Raw genomic sequence first — 21426 nt, 5'->3', positions numbered from 1 at the left:
ATTTACCAGTCTTCTTTCCAAGTCATTTAAATAAAGGAGAGAATATACTTTGCACATCCTGGACAGAATTATATTCTACTGTCAAAGAAGCAAGTCCTCCAGGAAAGACTCGCCTCTCCGTTTCCTTTGCAGCCAAAAAAATTGGGTCAAAAATATCCAAAGTCACTTCTTCCCAACAGCTTTCGGAAAAGAATAATTCAATGTTTCTATTCATCTCACAATTGTCCATTACCATTCAAACCGAAAGTTTACTCCACTAGATCTGTTGTCAGTTCAACAGTCCTCCTTGAATTCTTCAATTGATGGCATTTGTTCAACAGCAGCATGGTATACATTGCATACATTTGTAAAAATTACAAATTAGATGTTGTATCACTGCCTCAGAAGTTTCTTGTCAACATGCCACACAGGTATACAGTAGCTGGGGATTCTGACCTGCAAGCTGGATCAAACAGACTGAATGAATAGGATACAGAAGTTATGTACTTAACATAATGCAAGATTCTTTCATTCTTTTTTATTTGATATGCCAACCAGCCCTCCTTCCTTCAGAATTATTTCATAGGATCTGAAGGGGTTTCTGTATTTGTCATGGTTTAGGCTGGTTCTACTTTCTCTAATTGCCATCCAACTTGATCTCTGAGGCATCTTCACACACAAGGAGCTGTATGAGAAAATAATTCTTAAAGGGGCTCGAGACTGAAGCACTAGTTTTGCCAGCTCAGATCTGACATATGGTTCATGGGCTGTATCTTGTGATGTTAGTTGAATATATTTAATGAGGTGTTGTTTTAACTGACATTATTTTCACACTGATGAAGGATTTTTTATCCGAAAGCTTGGTATATTAAAAATCTTGTGTGTGCAAGCTGTCCTGCCTGCTTTTTTTGTTTATTTTTCTTTAAAGTGAATCATTGTAGTAGTCAAGGCTCTTCGGATTGCTAATTGTACTGCATCACACTTTATCTTCAATTTTTCTAACTTTCTATTTCTTCTTTATTTTAAGCTGCCTGTGAATTTGACATGCCAAAGCCTAAAGAAGATCAAAAGCCTGCTGGTACAGAGGATCCTGAAGCATTGCCAAAAGATGACCACTTGATCCCCACCCCTCAGGCTCCAAGCATTGCATTCCCCTTGGCAAATCCACCAGTCGCTCCACAGCCAAAGGAAAAGGTTTGTGTTCACTGCCTCTAATTTTACTGCCCTTTGAGAATAGTTAACTTAGGTTATGAGAACATCAGTTGTGGGGGGGTCAGCCTGGCAAAAAACGTCTGCCCTCATGGTATCATTCATTAGATATTTCTGGTATTTCATTTGCAGACACTGTATATACCAGTCATATGTGGCATCATGGAAGAATAGCACCCTGTTTAGCGTAGTGCCCCTTGAGCGAGCAACACTTCTAAATTGTTTATTGCATGTCTTATTTCAGACTTTTATAAACACGTATGACAATGAAAGATCACATTTTGTCTGAGACTGCCTAAAATTTGCAGTAATGTACATGCAGCTGTGTCTGTTCCTTGTTTCATATTCTTTCCCAATCACTAATCTCCATGAAGTGCAGTAGTATTTCCCAGTGTTGGTCGTAGATGCTCCACTGCTTTCAGTTGTCATCCTTTCCTTTTTTTTTGACAGTTCTTTTCAGTCAGCCTTCATGTAATTATAAAGTGTAGCCATGTAATATCATATCCTGACATTCCTTTCTGCCCCTTTTAAATGTAATAAAATAAAAGCACCCACCATGTGATGAAAGTGAAATTCTTTTAGTAAATGTTTGTTAGTGCTTTCATCTCAATGTTTTTCACCAGAGACTTCAACATAGTTGGTTACTGAAACACACATCTTAAATAAGATAAAATCACAACTCAGTAATGATATCATCAGACATTAAAAATCACAATAAATTTGAGCACTATGTATAAAATAACATGAAATAAAATAACAACTGCCTCATGAAAAAGAGCAGCATAACTTCTGTTTATCTGATTGATTTGAGCTTTAAAATACTTGTAATGCTGATGTGCTCATTTAAGACCTGGAGGTTGAACATGCACCTGCCATGCTAACTCATTGGATTTTAGTAGTAATCAGTCACCATCTCTAGGACAAGTAACTAAACTGTCGATTACAGAAAGCACATATTTCTTCAAATTAACATGTAATTCAATCTTTACGTAAAGCATTGTTTGTGTACTTAGTACTGTTGCAGTAAGGCATTGTTTGTGTACTTAGTACTGTTGCCAGAACTCTTTTAAATACATGCCAACTTCCTAGTAGTTTTCCAGTGTAAAAAAATTACAAGATTTGCACATAACATAGTGTGCACCAGTTTTACACTACTGCAGTTAAAAAAAAATATTGATAGAAATAGTACTGTCTGCATGTAACATAACCAAGGGCTGAGCATAAATAAGTCTGCACTGTGCAGGTTCATAGGTGATTACTAGGCTAATGGCGCAAGACCCTTTATAGGCCTAGTCAGTAATACCTAGGATAGGACAATATTATATTTTAATTTCCCAGATATGGGAAGGGGTAGTATTGGGGTAGTGGGTCTTTGGGTGTTGGAGCTGTAACACTTGTATAATTTTTCATGCAGATATGTAACATTTTCCTGGAATAGAGAATGTTTTGTAGGTCAGGCATAAGTCAGAGATGGAGTAAAGGGGTAGGGCCTTTAGTCGGACCACATAAGACACATGTCTTATGCTTTTATTTTTTAGTGATACAATTCTGAGGTTCCCTTGAGTTGGTATAAGTGCCTGGTTTGGCTCATGTAGAAGGGAGCATTGTACTCGATTATGGGCCTAATGAGAGCTGAGTACAATGGCACTATGACTTCCTTTTACCTTGGTGTCATGCCTTTACTCATAAGTTGAGCTACACAAGGATTTCCTCACTACCATAGCTACCCTGTCATCAAACTTTAGGTTACTATCTTTCTGTGTTCATAGGTCCCTCACCACTGGGTCTGCTTTTAGGGGTGTGCTATCAATATTATTTGCAGGGATATCTGATTTACTGAAAGATATGATTATTCATTTTTAGCATTTAGTCTGAGACTGGATTGGGACCATTTTTTAGAACTGTTTGTAGGATGTTCACATCATTTGGGGATTCGGTGATTGCTCCCAGCTTCCAGTCGTCAGCATATTTGGTGAGCCAGAGGCTCCCAACGTAGGCCATCCCTTCAGAGAAGTATATACTAAACAGGAGGGGTGCCAACACTGAACCTTGTGGGACACTGCTAGTAATAGATTTCTTATCGAAAGTGGATTCACGTGTCCGATGTAAGTGAGCCAGTTTATTATCCACCTGACAATGTAGGGGGTTTATTACCTAACTCAGTAATTTTATCTATGATCTGTGAGTAGGGGGATTGTGTCAAAAGCTTTGGCCAGGCCTAGATAAGTGGTGTGTACCATTTTACCCTCATCCATAGCCCTGGTGACTTGCTCAAAGAAGGTCACCAGATTGTGCAGGCAAAACCTCCCTTTGACAAAGCCAAATTAGGTCTGGTCCAGTGTTTGGAGGTTTCCTGTGTCGTCATTGATCAGCTCAGTGATAATTCTGTCCATAACCTTGCAGATAAGATTGGTGAAGCATATGGGTTTGTAATTATGTGGTCAGTTGATTGCCACCCCCCTCATTCATAGGGCTGACTGTTGCAGTCCTCCCTTCCTCTGGGACATAGCTCATCCAGATGCTGTGGTTAAAGAGAGTTTCTCGTGGCCCCGATAGATTCATGGTTTAAGCTATTTAAAAAGCATCCTGGACTGTTGTTGAGACCCATGGAGGCTGTGTTTTTGGCTTTAGCAAGCACAGTAAGGAACTTTTCTCTCATAATGACTGGTAGGGGGATGGTTGCTGGTATTTCTTTGGGTTGGTAGGAGGTGAAGGGGGATGGAGAAATCTGAACTTAACTTGGCCAGCAAATTTGTTATAGGTTCAGGCTGGGTGTAAGTGTTGCCTTTCATGATTGACGCTTAGCGTTTCTGCTGAGGTTACGAACGTAATTAAAAAAAGCCTTATGGTTATTTTTCACCTGGGAGGCTATCTTTGCCTCATAGTTTGCTTTGACAAATTTGACCGCCTCTCTAATTTGTTTTTGTTTAGACTAGTGAGTGTCTTTCTGCCCATTTATGCTAGAGGTTCACCAGGGTTGTTTGTTTTTTCAGTAATCCTAGGTTTGATTCAAACAAGTACTGCCTCCTGTATGCATCTATGAATGTGGTCGTGCAGTGCTTTTGTGTACAGCTCAGAGTAGGCCTCAATTATCTGGGTTTCGCAGGGGCTTGGAAATTTAATAAGTTGTCACTTAGTTTGAGGTAATTGGCCTTAGCAACGTTTTTAACAGGTTTGAAGTTTGATGGGGGGTTTAGGCTAGTTTTAGTACTAAAGGAGTTCATTTTGTGGTCATATCTTACCAGGGAGGAGTTAATACATGGGAGGGAGCAGCATGCCCCATGATCGTGAGTACCGGGTCTAATATATTTGTACCTCTAATTGGGGAGCTAACTAGTTGCTCCAGGGTATTTGTGTTGGTGAAGTCCAAAAACCTCTGAGCAAGTCAATTATGGGTAATATAAATCTCCCAGTTTATGGAGGGGTAGTTGAAGTCACTCATAAGTATGGTGTTAGGCAATGTTGAGAGTGTCTGTAGGTTTAGGTAGTTGGTGTGGTTTTACAGATTAATCCTTTGTAAAATTGCTGGAGCTTTTCTCCTCGGGTCTCTACTGAAAATTGGCCACAAGCCCAGTTGGACAAACCCGGTTAACAAATGCCAATAAATAAATAAAAATAAATAAGTAAAATTAAACTGTATTTTGTTTTTACGGAGTCTCTGTTTTTATGCGGTTTACCCTGGTTGCTGTACTGTATTTTATTTGCTATTTATTTTTTATTTAAACTCCTAGCATGTAGCTCACGTTTGTGTATATTGTTGACTTTTGTCACATTAACTTAAGTTTTCTTTGTATAGTGTGTCTCATTTTTTTAATGTGGCTTTTAAATTGGTTTTATTCTTTTTAACAAATGTGGGTTCAGTATCTAACACTTGAATAAGTTATGACCCCCAAAACTTTCCACTTCTCATTAATTTTATTAATATTGTAACTGTAACAAGGTTTTCAAGACTACAGCAGTAGTACAAACAGCTAAAATAGTACAACAGCTAAAAATAGTTCTGGGCAGTAAACTGATTAGTTTGCAGGACCTTTCTAATTTAAATTAACAGAAATTGGTACCTGAAGTGTCTGTGACAGAAAGTCAACAAAAAATAGTGAAGTAAAAGAACAGCTATGAAAAGTCAAAAGGAGACTGAATGCAGAGTGGTGTTGAAGAGCTGGGAAGAGCAGATGGTAATATCAGCCGAAGGACGAAACTCTTAGGTCACCATGAAAAGAAAAATTGACCAAATGCACTCTGAGGTGTTCAAGATAAGTAGGGTACCTGTTAAAATATATAAAAACAAACGTATGAACAAACAGCACAGACTGAAACAGTTGAACTCAATAACAGGTCATGCAAAGACAACTTGGGGTTTACAGCAACACTGGCATGAACTGAAGGGAAGGATTGTAAAAAAAATAAATGCCTCAGCACATGGACCTGACTTTCTGTTGATGATATTAAAAACAGAAAGAGCAAACAGAGTAAATATTCCCATTTTGTGCCTGAGAAAGCATACAAGACCTGTACTGATTATACTGCAGACATATCAGTTAAAGGAGGGCATGTTCTATTTTGTGGTGGAAGAGAGCAGTCTTTAAGTTTAGAGAGACAAGGGTTTTTTGTGTAATTAATTTTCCTTACAGACTCCAACAGAAATGCTTTTCTTCCATCCATAAGACTCTGCAGAGAAATTAATCTTGATTTCAAATTGTTTTTGTATCTTGCATTAAATAGCCTTTATCCACTTTGATTATAACTCTACACAGACCCTTTATGGGCACAGGATAAACTGGTAAAACAACAGAGGTGGGCAGGAGAAGGCGAGGGCACAAGCAACCAGTCAACAGGAGCAGAAAAGCAAACTGGACACTTTAAGGGAGAGTTTCTGTCAAGCCTTTTGCTGTTTTCCAAAATAAAATTATAGATAAAACAAAGAAAAAACAGTTTTCTGAAAAAAAAGACCACCCCATAAAATAGTGCACTGAGAATATTGAATGTGGACTATAAACAAGGATATATTTATACATGAAGTTAATGTGCTATAATGAAACTATGAATTGCAGTCTGAGTGACATCTTAAAAATATTGAGGTCAGTATGTACTAAACAGAAAATAACTATTCAATTAACTTAAGCGTAATATTGTAAGTATTACATGAATCAGTGTTTATATTTAACTGAATGGGGGGCTATATTGCATACTGTGTCTGGTAAAGGTCTCTGTTCACAAAGAGTAGACGGTGTTTGTTGCTTTTAATACGGTTGCTATGACAGTGCAAGGGAGGAAAGAAGTAATGAATGACTGAAATAGGAAATCAATATGCTATGTGAAGTTAAACCATTGATATCAGTAACTATCAGTGTAGGAATAACTATTACATTTCATTTTGTTGTCATTAAATCCTGTCTGATAAAAGTTCCTCTTTAAATGAAAATGGAAACCAGTAGCATCATGTAATGTTAGTTTTAGTAAAGTGAGCACTAGGTCTAGAAATGCATGCAAAAATTAGACAGGTACATTGACTAAAAGTAGGCTAGATAGCAAGATTCACAAAAATAATGCACTAGGAACTCTGACTGAGGGAAGTTGAGTAAATGCAAGATGATGCTGGATGTATAACTAAAATTTAAAATGTGCACACTGGGAGATGTTTAAATGTATCAAAATTTGTAACTAGCAATGGGAAATAATTTATATCACTTCTTTGCCACACTTGGTGTTAGGATTCAGGGACAAGGGTTTGCATGCCACAGGTGATTTTTTTTGTTACATCACACAATATTCTGAAGTAATACATATTCAGTTATTTTTTGGCAAAATCGCATTCATCCATTAATACAATTAAAACAATTAATACAGTATTAATCATATTAGTAACAACATTCAACTTTATAACAACCTAGGTAACTATATACAACACGTGCTGTAGGAGTCCTCATGTCATTTATTGCCACATCATATTCGTTAATTTAATGCTGCTGTATCTAAACTAGAATATATATAAATTCAGGTATCTGAATAAAAAGAGCTGCCAGTTCCACTGAGGAGATGTGGTCGTGTGTAAAAGTTTCGACCTGTCGGTGCCTTTTTTATATATTCAAACAAAAACAAAATATTATTCTAGTCTGCTTTTGGAATGCCAAATATTTTCTTTTGAATGGTGCCCATCGTCTTTTGAATGCTGCCTACCTTCTTTTTGTTACTCACCTGCATTTGTAGTTGCCTGAGCAACATCTAGAAAGATCCACTTAATACTTTATTTGTCCTTTGAATGCATAATTTTGCTTACACCTATGTCGTCACCCAGTTAGGCAAAAAGAGTCAGCTGAAGTGTTACTTTCTTGTAGAATGAAGTGTGGATAGTTAAAGTCTGCCAGTATTAAAAGCTCATTTATATCTGATCACCTTATATATTTTTTGTTCCCTCCCTTGCGTCATTCATCTGACACTGCTACCCAGTGCCCCACATCTGTGCTGGATCTACTGGCAACTCCTAAACTCCCCGGACTTACTGTGTTAATCCGTCATAGCTGGACATGGAACCTAAGGGTGTCTCAGTTGTCCACATCCACTGGGGAAATTTTTTGGTTATGCCTTACACACTTCCTCCTCCCATATGATGACTTGGTTTTGTCCAAGGTGCGGGAATGGGGATGTTATGGCATGTTGCCCTTCCTCTATAGCAGCATAGCCATGACCCACCCCTGCCTTTTCTTTGAACCACTCCTTCTAACATGCGACGTCACCAGCTTCCTCTGGGGATCATGGCAGGAGAAGCCCAAGTGACCACTGTCCCCAAAGATGGTAACGCCCATCCCTCCCTGCATCTTTTTTTCAGTTGTCTGAGCTACTAATTGAACCTGTCATTGGGGCTGTAGTCAGAGCTTTATCTCTGTATGCCACTGGAGCAGGTGATCACCTTATAGTGTATTTCGCACGCTTCTCATTTGTGATTATAAATAATTTTTTCTGCTATTGCTGCTTCTGCATTTCAAAGGTGATAAAGATGTACCACTTCTGCATTCAGTTCACCAAAACTGACTTATTTGCAGGCATTGAACTCTAGTGTAGTGTAGTATAGCATTATAACTTAATGTTTTATGTCATTTTCATTTTTTTATTTAATTTTCAGACTGTTGAAAAGGAGAGTGGAGACAAACCTGTACAGTGTCGATTTCTGCTATCTTCTTTGAATCCCCAAGAAAGAATTGACTATTGTCACCTTATTGAGGAGCTAGGTAAATATAACATTTGTTTCAATGAATCTTCATAATTTTGAGGACTGAAATTGCAGCAGAACAAACTTTCAAAAAGGAGTCTCTGGTTTGCCCCTTTTCCCTGAGATATGATTATCATCTGTGGATATGCTTTTAAAATAGGTTTTGTTTTTAGGTGGCAGATTTGTAATTTGCAGTTAGCTCTGTATAAGAGAATATGAAAACTTTTCAGTGCAGTGGAATTTAATTTAATGTTGTAGAAGTTGAGGCTGGAAATTTGGTACCAGGTTTCCCTTCTGTAGTTCTCATTCTCTCATCATTTGAAATGTTTCCTTTTTTGTTTTGTGTGAAAGTCCTGTGATATGAGCCACCAATACCATATAGGGCACTTGTCATGGTATTGCACTCCATACCAGTCTCCTGAGACTTATCAGTTCTTATAGCTTCATAGATATGTACTAGCCTAACAACCACAAGGTCCTTTTTAAGCCTAGCCGTGTGTCTCAATCCTAAAGCTCTTACAAGTTCTGGTACCCTTGATAAGTGTAAGCAGGGGCCTGGGAGATGAACCATTTACAGGCTGCCTGTGTCCACTAGAGATATAGGTGCCAAATCAGGGATGAATTTCCTGTTTCCCGATCCACTTGTCCAAGTTGCACTTGAATTGAATTGGGTTAGGGAGGATCTCTGCTTCACATGGATGGGGAAGACTGTTCCAGAGAAGGGGTATTCTCTGGGATACATACATGTTTCCCCAGCAAGTCCTATTTGTATCACAAGCAAGGTTTAAGTATTCAGTCTTTTATGCCACATCTACAGTTTGGATCTCAGTCTGGAGTTAGTCATTGAAATGAAAGTTTCTGGCATTTGGTGCCTAAAGCTTTGAATCTTTCCAAGTGTCTGTGTGGCTGCCATATAATGATTCATAACCCACATCAGCATTGTGTCTATTTCCTGAGAGAAGAGTATGTGCAACTTTGTCATCAGTCCCAGTGATTCACCCATACCACCTGTAGATGTCAGAGTGTGAAACTCCTGGCATGCCTCTCTACCTGGCGGATATTAGCAGTTCAAAATGAACAGCATAGGGATTTACAGGAGGGTCTTGTGCACAGCTCCAGGACTTTGCCTGTGCATTATCAAAGGCTAAAGAAAAGGAAGGTAGCCTGATTCACACCCTTTTTCTGGGTAAGTCCATTACAAAAACAGGCAAGTAGTTCCCACATATCACAGCTTCACTTTTGGCTAGAGAAGGCTCAAGTTGGTATCAGTTTTCTTTGGTGGATGCCAAGATGCCTTGAGGGAGGGCGGCATTGGCTCCCCCCACTTTTCCTCTAGCTGGTAAACTGTAGAAAACATGTAGCCAGCCTGATCACAGGAATTAGCTCGTTCAGTCACCTGTCTGTAGCAAGATAGGTGCATCAATGATTGAAACCTCTTCTTCCCCACCACCCCCCACCCCCAAGGGCCAGCAGAGCCTGGTGACGTAAGTCAATGAGGTTTTACTGGGCCTTTTTGTTAGAGGCATTCAGTTGAGGTTATAGACTTTAGACAGTGCTTTGAAGTCTGGTGGGACTTCTTAATGTTGCTGCAGGAAAATATCCTTAAAGAGCATAGCTTCATGCTTTGCATTGGCATTCCAAGACCTTGTATCTCCATTGGCTTGTGTACCCTGAAATGCTGCTTTCCTGTTGCGTGCCACACACATAACCCCACAGATATCATTTGTACAGAAGCATTTCACTGCTGACACCAGTGGGGTTTACCTACCCCTTGTCTTCTTTCAGGAAATCTGAAAACTGGAAGCCATTATCTCTGAGACAGGAAGAATCTTTCTTCTACACAACAGCTCCACACTAAATGACCCTTGATTTGGGAAAGTCTCAAACTGATGAAGTCCTCTGTTGATTGGCATCCGCATTCCGTATGTCTTCCCCTATAAACAAACCATCATGGGAACGTTGAAGCCTTGGCTTTGCAAAGCATATCATTTAGGGTGCCTTCTTTACAACCTGGAGGCATGCTCTTCTGGCAAGCCCTCTAAGCTCTTGCCTACTACAAAGTTGCTTTCCTCAGATAAGGATAGTAGGGCCATGCAGAGGTTGGGCAAAAATGTTTATACTGCTGCCACTTTATGTTTTTGGCCATTAAATACCAGACTCATGTATTTAGATATGATGTTCTTCGTGTTTCACTGTTGCAGTCGTTACATTTGGGTTATCTGCCTGCAGGTAGCCCTCAGCCAGCCTGAATACCAGAGTCTTGGATTCCTGCGTCGGATACTGTCTCTTCTTCCGTGACGTCAGGTCGTCGGGGGTACAAAATCATGCAGCTGATGCCATTACATCAGTCTTTCTTTCTGTGCGGTGCCCGAAGCAGAAGCAGTTCACAAGTGCCGGTCGGCCAACTCCTGAAATTTTAGTTTCTGAGTTTCAGAACCGAAGTCTTCAAAAAAACCTAAGTACCCCGTTGGGGAACCTTTTTCTTGCTCTTAAATCCGATGTCAGTAAAAGTTAACAATTGTCTTACCTGTGGAAAGCAAGTACCTCATAAAGATTTTCATTCGTACTGCATTCCTTGCTTAGGCCCAGACCACGATGTCCCTTGCTATCGGTTTTGTGCTTTATTCAACCCCCGAACTATTTGTCATCGGTCTATTTTTGCAGCAAATTGTTTTGGTACTCTGTTTAACTATCCAGAAATGGCTTCAGTAAGCCATCCGTCTACTGATATTCCGAAAAAAACGTAAAGATAAAGACAGAGACAGACCTCATAGGTCCAAAACTGCCAGTTTGCCGGTACTCAATGAGGTGCTTTCGCAGCCCCTAATACCTGCTACTTCAGATTTGCAGGCCTCTACTGAGACCCATTCAGAGTCCGGTATGCTGCGAGATGCTTCTTTGACTAAGGAACTTGTGGATGTCTCTACCTTGGATGGGTCCGGAGCCGCTGTGCAGGCACCGGCTTCTGAAGGTGCATTCAGGCCTACAAGACTTGCATTTCAAACTGATGCCATCTTCTGCATCAAGGACTAAAACTCGACCCACACCTAGAAAACAAACGTCCAAACCGCATGGTCAGGCCCATATGCCTAAAAAGCAAATGATTAGAATGGCTGAAGACCTTATTACTTTAATTAGGGGAAGTCAGCCTTCCCCCTCTTAAGAGACCTAGAACTGATTTTTCTTCTGATTCTTCTGATCAGGATTCTGAATTTTCTGTTTCTTCTGATTACCAGGATTTGCCCTTATCTACCTATGAGGATTCTGTTGCAGAGGATTCCATTCCCTCTGCTTCCCTTTCAGAAGATTTTTCTTTTGGTGAAACCTTGCACACTCTTAGGGAGCATTTCCGCTGGGAAAGCCAGGACTACTCTGACTCCAAAAAGAGGCTTAGGGAATTCTTACTCCTCCCTCAACACAGGCCTTCAGCTATCCCTCCTGTTCTGGACATTGTAGACGATGCCTTCTTGGAATCTAGCCTGGCCCCAGACACTTTACCTCCAGCTCCCAGAAAACCTGACAGGTATTACAGAGTACCTGACTCTCACAAGTTCCTCTTCAAGAATCCTACTGTGGATCCAGAGACCATTTCCCAAGGACCAAAAGGCATTAAGGCTACTACTGCCAAAAACCCTACCCCCTCTGATAGAGATTCCAGGGCCTTGGACAGATGGGATAAGAAGGTATACACTTTGGCTACTTTGGTTATTAGGGCCTTAAACTGCCAATTTCATATGTTAAGGTATCAGCAGCATATTATGGGACTGCTTAAACAGAAAATGATGTTGATTCCTAACTGTGCTGAACATAAAGAATTACAAGATTTAATGCATTCTGCTGAATAAGTTGGTAAACATACTTTGCAATGTGGTTCTGACTCTTTAGAAGCATCTTGCAGGCTCCTGTCACTGGGTCTGTCCTTAGAAGTCATGCTTGGCTTAAAGAGCAAAACTTGCCAGATCATGTTAAAGCTATATTACGGGAGGCTCCCTTAAACAAAGACCATCTGTTTGGCAACAAAGCAGAAGAAGTTCTTAAAAAGATGGAGGAAAAAACCTAAATCCATGCAAACTGTTAAAGATTTCCTGCAAGTACAACCTCCCAGATTTAGTAGGCATTGGCCTTCTAAGAATTGATCCTTTCCAGTCTCTTCCAGGCCTTCTCAGTCCAAACCCAGGAACAGCAAACCACAGTCTCAAGGTACACACAGGCCTAAGCAGTGGGGTGCTTCCACTTCCAAAGTTGGAAGTAGTAAGACACCCCCCCTATGGAAAAATGTCACAATGACTTAACCTTAACCCTGCCAAGCCCTGCCCAACTGCATGCTCCCTTAGAGGGAAAGATCGCCTTGCATGCAAAAAACTGGGAACTCATTACCCAGGACAAATGGGTTTTAAGTATTGTTTTCCAAGGAAATAGATTCCATTTCCACACCTTACCAACCCCAAACGGTTGGCCAGACCTACCCCCAAATCAGTGGGCAGAGGCTCAACAGCAGGTTCTCTCTCTTCTAAGTATCGGGGCTATTCAGCCTGTCCCAGCAGAAGAAAGGGGACAAGGTTTTTACTCAAGACTTTTTCTGGTACCCAGAAAAGACAGCTCCTGGCGTCATATCCTGGGTCACTCTATTCTAAACACCTTTTTGGTAATACCAAAATTCAGAATGCTAACTCAACAGATGCTTCCTATGCTAGGCAAAGATGCCTGGTTGGCAACCTTAAAGGACGCTTACCTGCACATCCCAATAAGGGAATCTTGCAGGAAATTCCTACGCTTCAGAGGTGGCTCCATACATTGTCAGTTCTCTGCACTTCCCTTTGGCTTATCTACTGCATCCAGGGTATTCACAAAGTGCCTAGCTCCAGCCATTGCATTTTGCAAGCAGATAAATATACCCATACTTGGACGATTGTCTGATTCAGGCAGAAAGCCAGGACATGCTATTAAAACATCTGGCATTTGTAAAGAAACTTCTAAACTCGCTGGGGTACACCATAAACGAAAAGAAATCTCATCTAGTACTCTGCCAACAAATTGTATTCCTGGGAGCATGCTTGAACACAGCTTCCCAGATGGCTTACCTCACACTAGAAAAACAAGTTTATTTGACGGCCTACTTCAAACTACTGGCCACAAAGACCCAGCCATCTGCAAGGAAAATCCTGCAAGCCCTGGGGTTCATGGCCTTTTGCATTCTACTAATTCCATATGCAAGACTGCATATGAAGAAACTACAATGGTATCTAAAAAACCTATGGTGTCAACATTCTGAGGACCTGGAATCAATGATTCCTATCATTCCTTATATAAAGACTGTTCCTTTGGTGGGCAGAAGCCTGCCACCTCGATAAGGGGCTCCCTTTCAATCTACCCCCTGCTGCCCAAACCCTGACTACAGACCCATCAGACTATGCATGGGGGGCTCTCTTGGCAGGGTGGTGCATTCAGGGCAAATGGAACCCGAGTCAAATGCAGGTACCTGCATAACAACCAAAGAGAAATGTTAGCTGTACAGAATTCCCTGACAGGCTTCAAAGACCACATCCTTCCAGGACAATTCTTGGTAAAGACAGACAACACCACAGTTATGTGGTATATAAGCAGGGGGGAACCCACTTGTACCCCCTCAGCAGACTAGCCATGGCTCTGTGGAACACAGCCTTGAGCTACCAAGTGCACCTACAATCTCAGTCCCTGCCAGGCAAGCTAAATTCACTGGCAAATGACCTAAGCAGAAATCTCATGGACCCACACAAATGGAAACTGTTACCAAAAATATTCAACCTCTTGAGGAACAAATGGGGGACTCCACAGGATAGACCTGTTTGCCTCCCCTCAGAAATGCCAATTGGACAAATTCTGCACAAGGACTCCCCACAGACAAGCTTGGAAAGTGGATGCCCTGTCCTTTACCTTGGAAAGCCTCTCAGTTTATGCCTTTCTCCCTCTCCTCTCGAAGGTTCTGCTAAAGATCAAACAGGACAAACCAAGGACAATACTGATTGCACCAGACTGGCCTCGCCAGCACTGGTACCCCCTCTTGCGCAGTATGATACTGCTGGATCCATGGCACCTACCTCAGACAAACTTCCCTGCTGTCCCAGCAGGCTGGCCAGATTCTGCACCCTCAGCTTCAAACCCTGAACCTTGCAGACTGTCTAATTCCTTGAGCTCTCCAGTAGCATCCCTCAGTAAGCAGGTGCTAGATGTCATTCTGGAAGCAAGGAGACCTAGTACTAGAAAATCCTATGCTGAAAAGTGGAAAAGATACTGTTCCTGGAGCCAGACTCAGGGGATGGGGACTATGGTGCCCAGCTTACCTCATATTCTTCAATACTTAACAGAAATGCTCCACAAGGGCCTATCCTTCTTGTCAGTTAAAATTCATGCCTCTGCCATTTCAGCACATTATAATACTGAACCACCCCTCTTCTCTCACCCCCAGTTAAAGCATTTCCTCAGAGGGGCTACAAATTTAGGACCCTCCAGGTGAGCCCCTACTCCAGCCTGGGACCTAAATTTTCATAGGTTCATACTAGGCTATCTGCCCAAGGGCATTTATAAGCCTAGCCCATAGTTATGTGGCTTTCGCCACCCCTTTAGTTTGAATAAAAACTATGCCTATCATTTTGCTGTGCCTCTGTCAAGCAGTGACACTGAAGTAATCCCTGGGGTATATCTGCAATCTCCCATCCATTGGTCAAGATTCCTCTTGAACAAGGCCAGAGAGGTGCTCTGCCTCACATGTACCGGGATTTTGTTCCACAGCATAGGGAGTCTCTGGGTGATGAATCTGTCCCTCCAGCACGTTCTATTTATAACCGTGTCAAGGTTTAAGTCTCCGCCCTTGTGGTTCTGAGGGATCTAGATTTTTGAGGTGAAGCATATTCATCAAATCTGGGTTTGACATGGCCTTATATGTCAGGCACAGGTCACCTCTGAGCAAGCGGTATGAGACTGAATAGAGCTGGAGTTCTTTCAGTCGGGCAGCATAAGACATATTTTTGAGACCCTTTATCCTTTTGGTGAGGAACTTTTGGGGCCTTTCAAGCTGCAGCAGGTGTCTGGTCAGATACATTCGAGCAGGGCATTGTACTCAATCATAGGTCTAATGAGTGATGAGTACAGGGGCGATGACCTCCCTTGATCTAGATGTGAATCCCTTCATGATCAGGTGGGCGATATAGAAGGTTTTCCTAACTACTTTAGCAACATGAGTGTCAAACGAAAGGCTACTGTCAACCTGGGTCCCCAGATCCCTGATGACTTTTTCTGTGCTCAGTGGATTGCCATCTATATGGTAGCTAGGGGTAACCTTGTTTTTCCCGAAGGGTATGACTATGCATTTTTTGGTGTTTAACTTCAGGCCATGGCTTTGGCACCAGTTATCCGTTTCTGTGAGGCCCTTCTGGAGGATATCTGTGTCAGATGTGTTTGACTATGGCGCCCAGTTTGCAGTCATCTGCAAACTTTGTCAGCCATAACCCTCCTGTGTTTGCTTGTACTTCAGAAAAGTAGATGCCGAACAAGAGTGGACCCAGGACTGAGCCCTGTGGGACACCACTTGTGACAGGCTTTGAGTCTGACACGGCTCCAGCAACTCTGACCCTGTGGGTTCTGTCACTTAGCCAGTTTGCAACCCATCTTGTGATGTATGGGTTTACATTCAAGCTGATGAGTTTTTCGATGATACCTGAGTGGGGTATTGTGTCAAAGGCCTTTGCCAGGTCGAGGTAGGCTGTATGGACTGCCTTTCCCTCATCAATGGCCTTGGTGACAGTCTCGAAAAAGTCAACCAAGTTTAAGAGGCAGGATCTGCCTTTGACAAAGCCAAACTGGGTTGGATCCAAAGTCTGCAAGTTCCTATGTCTTTATTTATGAGTTCCATTATGATCCTCTCCATGGCTTTGCAGATAAGGCTTGTCAAGCTAATGGGGCGGTAATTTCCAGGGTCTGTGGAGGCACAGCCCTTATGAAGTGGGACCACAGTCGCCGTGCGCCACTCCTTGGAGTGCGTATCCTGAGGTGAGGCTAAGATTAAACAGCTGTCCTAACTGTGGGTTTAATTCCTCGTTGAGTTAAGTGAAGCCCACAGCCGGGGACACCATCCGGTCCCATGGATGCTGTGTTTTTGCCTTAGTGAGGGCAGTTCTCACCTGGGTGTTGGAGATGTTTGGGGGCTACAATCCTCTGGAATAGATATCTCTCCTTTTGGGGGGAGAAGTTTGCACTGAACCTGTCAGCCAGTATGTTGGCAATGTGTGTAGGTTCAGTAATTTTCACATCATTTTGAACTAATTCTGAGCATATCTGGGAGTTTCCTCCTAGGTTTCTAACATAGCTAAAGAAGGCCTTATGATTCTCTTTAGAGTCCTTGGCGATTTTCTCTCAAAATTTGCCTTGGATGATTTTATGAGAGCTCTTAGTTTTTACTTATAATGATCAAAGGTGTCTTACCTTTCAAGGATTTTGCTCTATCTTGTAGTAGCTTCCTCCTTTTGTTGTAGAGCTTGTTTATGGCTGGGGTCCACCAGACTGGATGCTTGCCTTTGGTACAGAGAGTCTTAGTTTTGTTTGGGATTGCCTGATCCATGCAGTCCTGTAGGTGCTGGTAGAAGGCATTTGTAAGTGATTCAGCGGTTTGAGTAATGTTTACCACTGGCTCAGGGGCCTTAAAGGAGACCACACTAGTTTTAGAAGTGTGAAATCGGCTTTTGAGAAGTTTTTCACTGTGGTCTTTTTGTTTCAGGTGGGGCGGGATGAGGACCTCCAGCGAGATTAGTTTATGATCTGATCTCACTAGTGAGGGGTATACTTCGGTGTTGAACATTTTGATCCCATGTTCGTGATGATGAGATCAAGTATGTTTTCTCCTCTTGTGGGGATGGTGACTAGTTGTTCCATGGCATTTGAGTTTATGAACTCCAGGAATCTTTGGGTTAGAGTGTTCGGGCTTGAGTAGTGTTCCCAGTCTATATTAGGGTAGTGGAAGTCACCTAGTATGATGGTGTTTGGAGATACATTTATCCCCTCCAATGTTTTCAGGAAGGCCATGTGAGGTTCCTGAGTTTGAGAGGGTGGCCTGTAACATGCTACAAATTGCAGAGCAGTCTTGCCTATGGTTAATTGCACCTGGATGGTCTCCGATGCATCGTGCGTTGCCACCAACCTTGAGGTGTGGGTGTCCTTTATGAATATGGACACCCCCCCTCCTTTCTTGGTGTTGTGCGGATTTTGGGGCCGGAGCATGATATGAGGTGAAACCTGTTAGTGCTGGGGTGCTCTCAGGAGCCTTGAACCAGGTTTCTGTCACAGCACAGACATCGATGTTCTCCATATTGAGAAGGGCCTCGAGTGCGTGCATCTTGAGATTGAGACTTCTGGCATTGAGCAGCATTACCCTTAGTTTTTTCCTTTTGGTGTTCTAGGGTGGTAGGTTTAGAATTTGAGCCTTGCCTAAAAAGGCACTATGGGGTGGCAAGAGCCTTTGCCAATATCCGGAAGCCCAGGGGTGACAGGTGCAAGCCGTCACTTGTCCAGCATGTCATCCCAGGCAGACAGACATTGGATCCCCTTTGAATGACACCAGAATTTAAGCCAATTATTAAAGCTGATCATCTTATCACTGTATTGTGGCATCATTCTAGGTGAAGGTAGGATACTGCTCAAGGTCAGGGTCATACCTGCCTGGGCTACATAATCAGAGAGCTCCTCGATGTCCCTTTTCATGTAGTCCAAGGAGGTACGTCTCAGGTCGTTGACACCAGCGTGGACAATGACTGAGTCGTACTTGTACCTGCTGTTGAGAGACCTGAGTGCTTGCGTTATGTGGCGGATTCTAGCGCCCGACAGGCAGCTTACTGTGACCTTCTCTTTACTCAGTCTGGTGGCGGGGCGTCAGTGTGTCTGACTATGGAATCACCAATGACAAGTGTGTCTGGCATTTTGTTTGGCCTTAAGGACTGTGACTGTTTGACACTCTGACTGTGTGGTCTATGTGTTGCATGTGTTGGGTCGTGAGGTGGTAGTTGTTTGGGTGTCTGCTTTGGTGGCCTCTGCTGTTTTGGTAAATTTTTGAACAGAGCCTCGAGTATGTCTTTGTGTGAGTATGTGTATGATTTGAAGTTGTGATGGTACCATGTGTGACTGGGTATGTATTGTGTGTGGTTACCTTCTCCTCCTGTCTGGTCTTGCCAGTCCTATGTTGAGAGAGCTCAGCCTCCAGTTTGGCCGTATAGTTGCATCTCTCGCATGTATTTGTGTTTTGTGGGAGAAGGAGAGGATTGTCTGTGTACATGAGGCAATTGTAACATTGCCTCAATATTCCCAGGTTCACCAGTTGAGCTGGAGAGGACACTAGCAACTGATCCTCGACATACTAGAAGTAGTAGATAAAGAGACTTTCAGCGGACTCGGGAAGTGGGTTTTAGGCTGGTGGGGTACTATCTATAATAAGAGTGCTTTATCAAGGTGCAAGTACTGTAGGAGTAAGTGCTAGGCTTTACAGATAGAGAATAGTCTACTTGGGAATCAAGTAGAGATGAACTTTTCAGTTATAGGATATGCTGGTTAGATCAGCAGTACAGCTCGAGGAAGGTAGTTCTAAGGGAAAATTGGAAGAGTGGAATTTAGATGGCCCAAATAGTTTAACCTTGTTTAACCGCCGCTGCTCTTGTGTGCAACAGTGGTAACTCCGCGCTAAATCGCGCTTACGCTCGTTTAGCATGTTTTATAGCAGGGGACTGAAGGGAGCTAGGAATTGGCCCAAAACGACCAATGGACTACTAGTTTCTGGCTGAAACTTCACCAAATCAGACAAAAAGGCCGCTCAGTGCCTCCCACTCCCACTGGTAAGCAAAGAAACTTCCCTCCTTCCTAATAAGGCAATGGATCAGTAACAGGAACTAAAAACAAAGCCCAGGGATCAGCAACTCTGAAACTGGACTACTCTAGTTCAGTAAGGCGGGAAAACAAGAGATATTTTTTTGTTTTATTACAGAGACAAGGAAAAAAACAGACAGGAAATGCTATAAATGCTGTAAATCGGCTAGCGCACTTTAGTGTGTAGCCTACAGAAACAATTTGCAACAATTAGTAACTTAAAGTGCAATAAACAGTGTAAAATGCAGAAATCACTTAAAGTAGCAGTAAAACAGGCGAAATGCAGTCGCTAGCTTAAATAACAGTGGGAAAGCCACAAAAATACTTATATCTGGTAGAAAGTCACTCTTTTAGCTCTCTGCTGCTTGGATCACTCTGCAGGCCACCACGACGATCTGTGCTGAGTTGGTACAAGCTGGAAAACGCGTGTTTAGCGTGTTTTATAGCAGGGGGCTGAAAGGAGCTAGGAAATGGCCCAAAACGACCAATGGACTACTAGTTTCTGGCTGAAACTTCACCAAATCGGACAGAAAGGCTGCTCAGTGCTTCCCACTCCCACTGGTAAGCAAAGAAACTTCCCTCCTCCCTAATAAGGCAATGGATCAGTAACAGGAACTAAAAACAAAGCCCAGGGATCAGCAACTCTGAAACTGGACTACTCTAGTTCAGTAAGGCGGGAAAACAAGAGATTTTTTTTTTACAGAGACAAGGAAAAAAACAGACAGTAAATGCTATAAATCGGCTAGCGCACTTTAGTGTGTAGCCTACAGAAACAATTTGCAACAATTAGTAACTTAAAGTGCAATAAACAGTGTAAAATGCAGAAATCACTTAAAGTAGCAGTAAAACAGGCGAAATGCAGTCGCTAGCTAAATAACAGTGGGAAAGCCACAAAAAATACTTATATCTGGTAGAAAGTCGCTCTTTTAGCTCTCTGCTGCTTGGATCACTCTGCAGGCCACCACGAGGATCTGTGCTGAGTTGGTACAAGCTGGAAAACGCGTGTTTAGCGTGTTTTATAGCAGGGGGCTGAAAGGAGCTAGGAATTGGCCCAAAACGACCAGAAGCTCACTCTCCCTCTATTTGAACTAGCTGCAACTGCAGAGTTGAAATTCCTTTATTGGAAAACAGCCTTCCTTCTAGCCACCACTTCAGCAAGAAGAGTGTCTGAATTACAGGCCCTCATGGCAGTGGAGCCCTTCATTATCTTCCATGCAGACAGGGTTTCCCTCAGGACCAACCCTTCCTTTATGCCCAAGGTGGTGTCTAGTGTGGCCCTAAATCAATCCATTCATTTACCTGCCTTTTCTCTGAATCCACAAAACAAAGGAGAAAGAATACTGAATTCTTTGGATGTGCACAGACAAGTTAGATTTTATTTGGACAGGACTAAGCCTCTCAGAAAATCTGAACAGCAACTTGTTGGCTTTGCTCCAGGGGCAGAGGGGAAGGCCATTTCAAAGCAAACCATTTCTAAGTAGATAGCCCATTGCATTCATTTCTGCTATAAGCACCATGGAAAACTTCCTCCACAGGGGATAAGACCACATTCCACCAGGGTTGCATCTACCTCTACAGCCTTTCTCAGAGTTTTCCTTACAAGGGACATCGTAGAAGCTGCTACCTGGAGCTCTGTACATACATTCACCAAGCATTACCACTTGCCTATTTTTTCTAAATCCAGAGCTGGTTTTGCCACTGCAGTCTTGCAGGGCTTAATAGCTGGCCCTAATGCTCTCTAACTTCCTCTTCCCTTCCTTAGCTTTGCGAATCAACCCAAATGTAATGACTGCAACAGTGAAACACGAAGAACATAGTAAAGTTGTGTACACTTATCATATTCACTGTTGCAGTCCTGGTTACCCTCCCTCTAGCCCCCCTGACTTCTCTTGGCTCTACCTTTCCTTCTTGTTTGGTGTATTTGAGCTTTCTGTATTTGCTTTTTGTTGGAGGTGTAACATAACATATAATTGCTTCCCATTATGGGGGCACCTGATCTCTGGGGCAAGAAAAACTGATGTAATGGCGTCGGCTGCATGTTTTATACCTCTGATGACCTCACGCCATGGAAGAAGAGACAGCATCGACGCAGGAATCCAAGACTCTGGTATTCAGGCCGGCTGAGGGCTACCTGCAGGCAGATAACCCAA

At 42.4% G+C, this 21426-nt stretch overlaps 1 protein-coding gene across 1 annotated transcript in view; it reads left to right on the top strand.

Moving 5' to 3' along the window:
• The window catches only part of TOPBP1 (DNA topoisomerase II binding protein 1), a 1495804-nt gene that overhangs the window by 1009855 nt on the left and 464523 nt on the right, over positions 1–21426 (top strand). Inside the window, exons 17-18 of the mRNA XM_044066718.1 lie at positions 1007–1173; positions 8309–8414. Of these exons, the coding sequence (XP_043922653.1) occupies positions 1007–1173; positions 8309–8414 (273 nt within the window). The remainder of the gene's footprint in view (positions 1–1006; positions 1174–8308; positions 8415–21426) is intronic.

The sequence above is a fragment of the Protopterus annectens genome, chromosome 3.part1, assembly GCF_019279795.1.
Source record: "Protopterus annectens isolate FY-2018-M chromosome 3.part1, PAN1.0, whole genome shotgun sequence".
Lineage (NCBI taxonomy): Eukaryota > Metazoa > Chordata > Ceratodontiformes > Protopteridae > Protopterus > Protopterus annectens.
The sequence above is the reverse complement of the archived record's forward strand: the minus strand, read 5'-3'. Positions and strand labels throughout refer to the sequence as shown.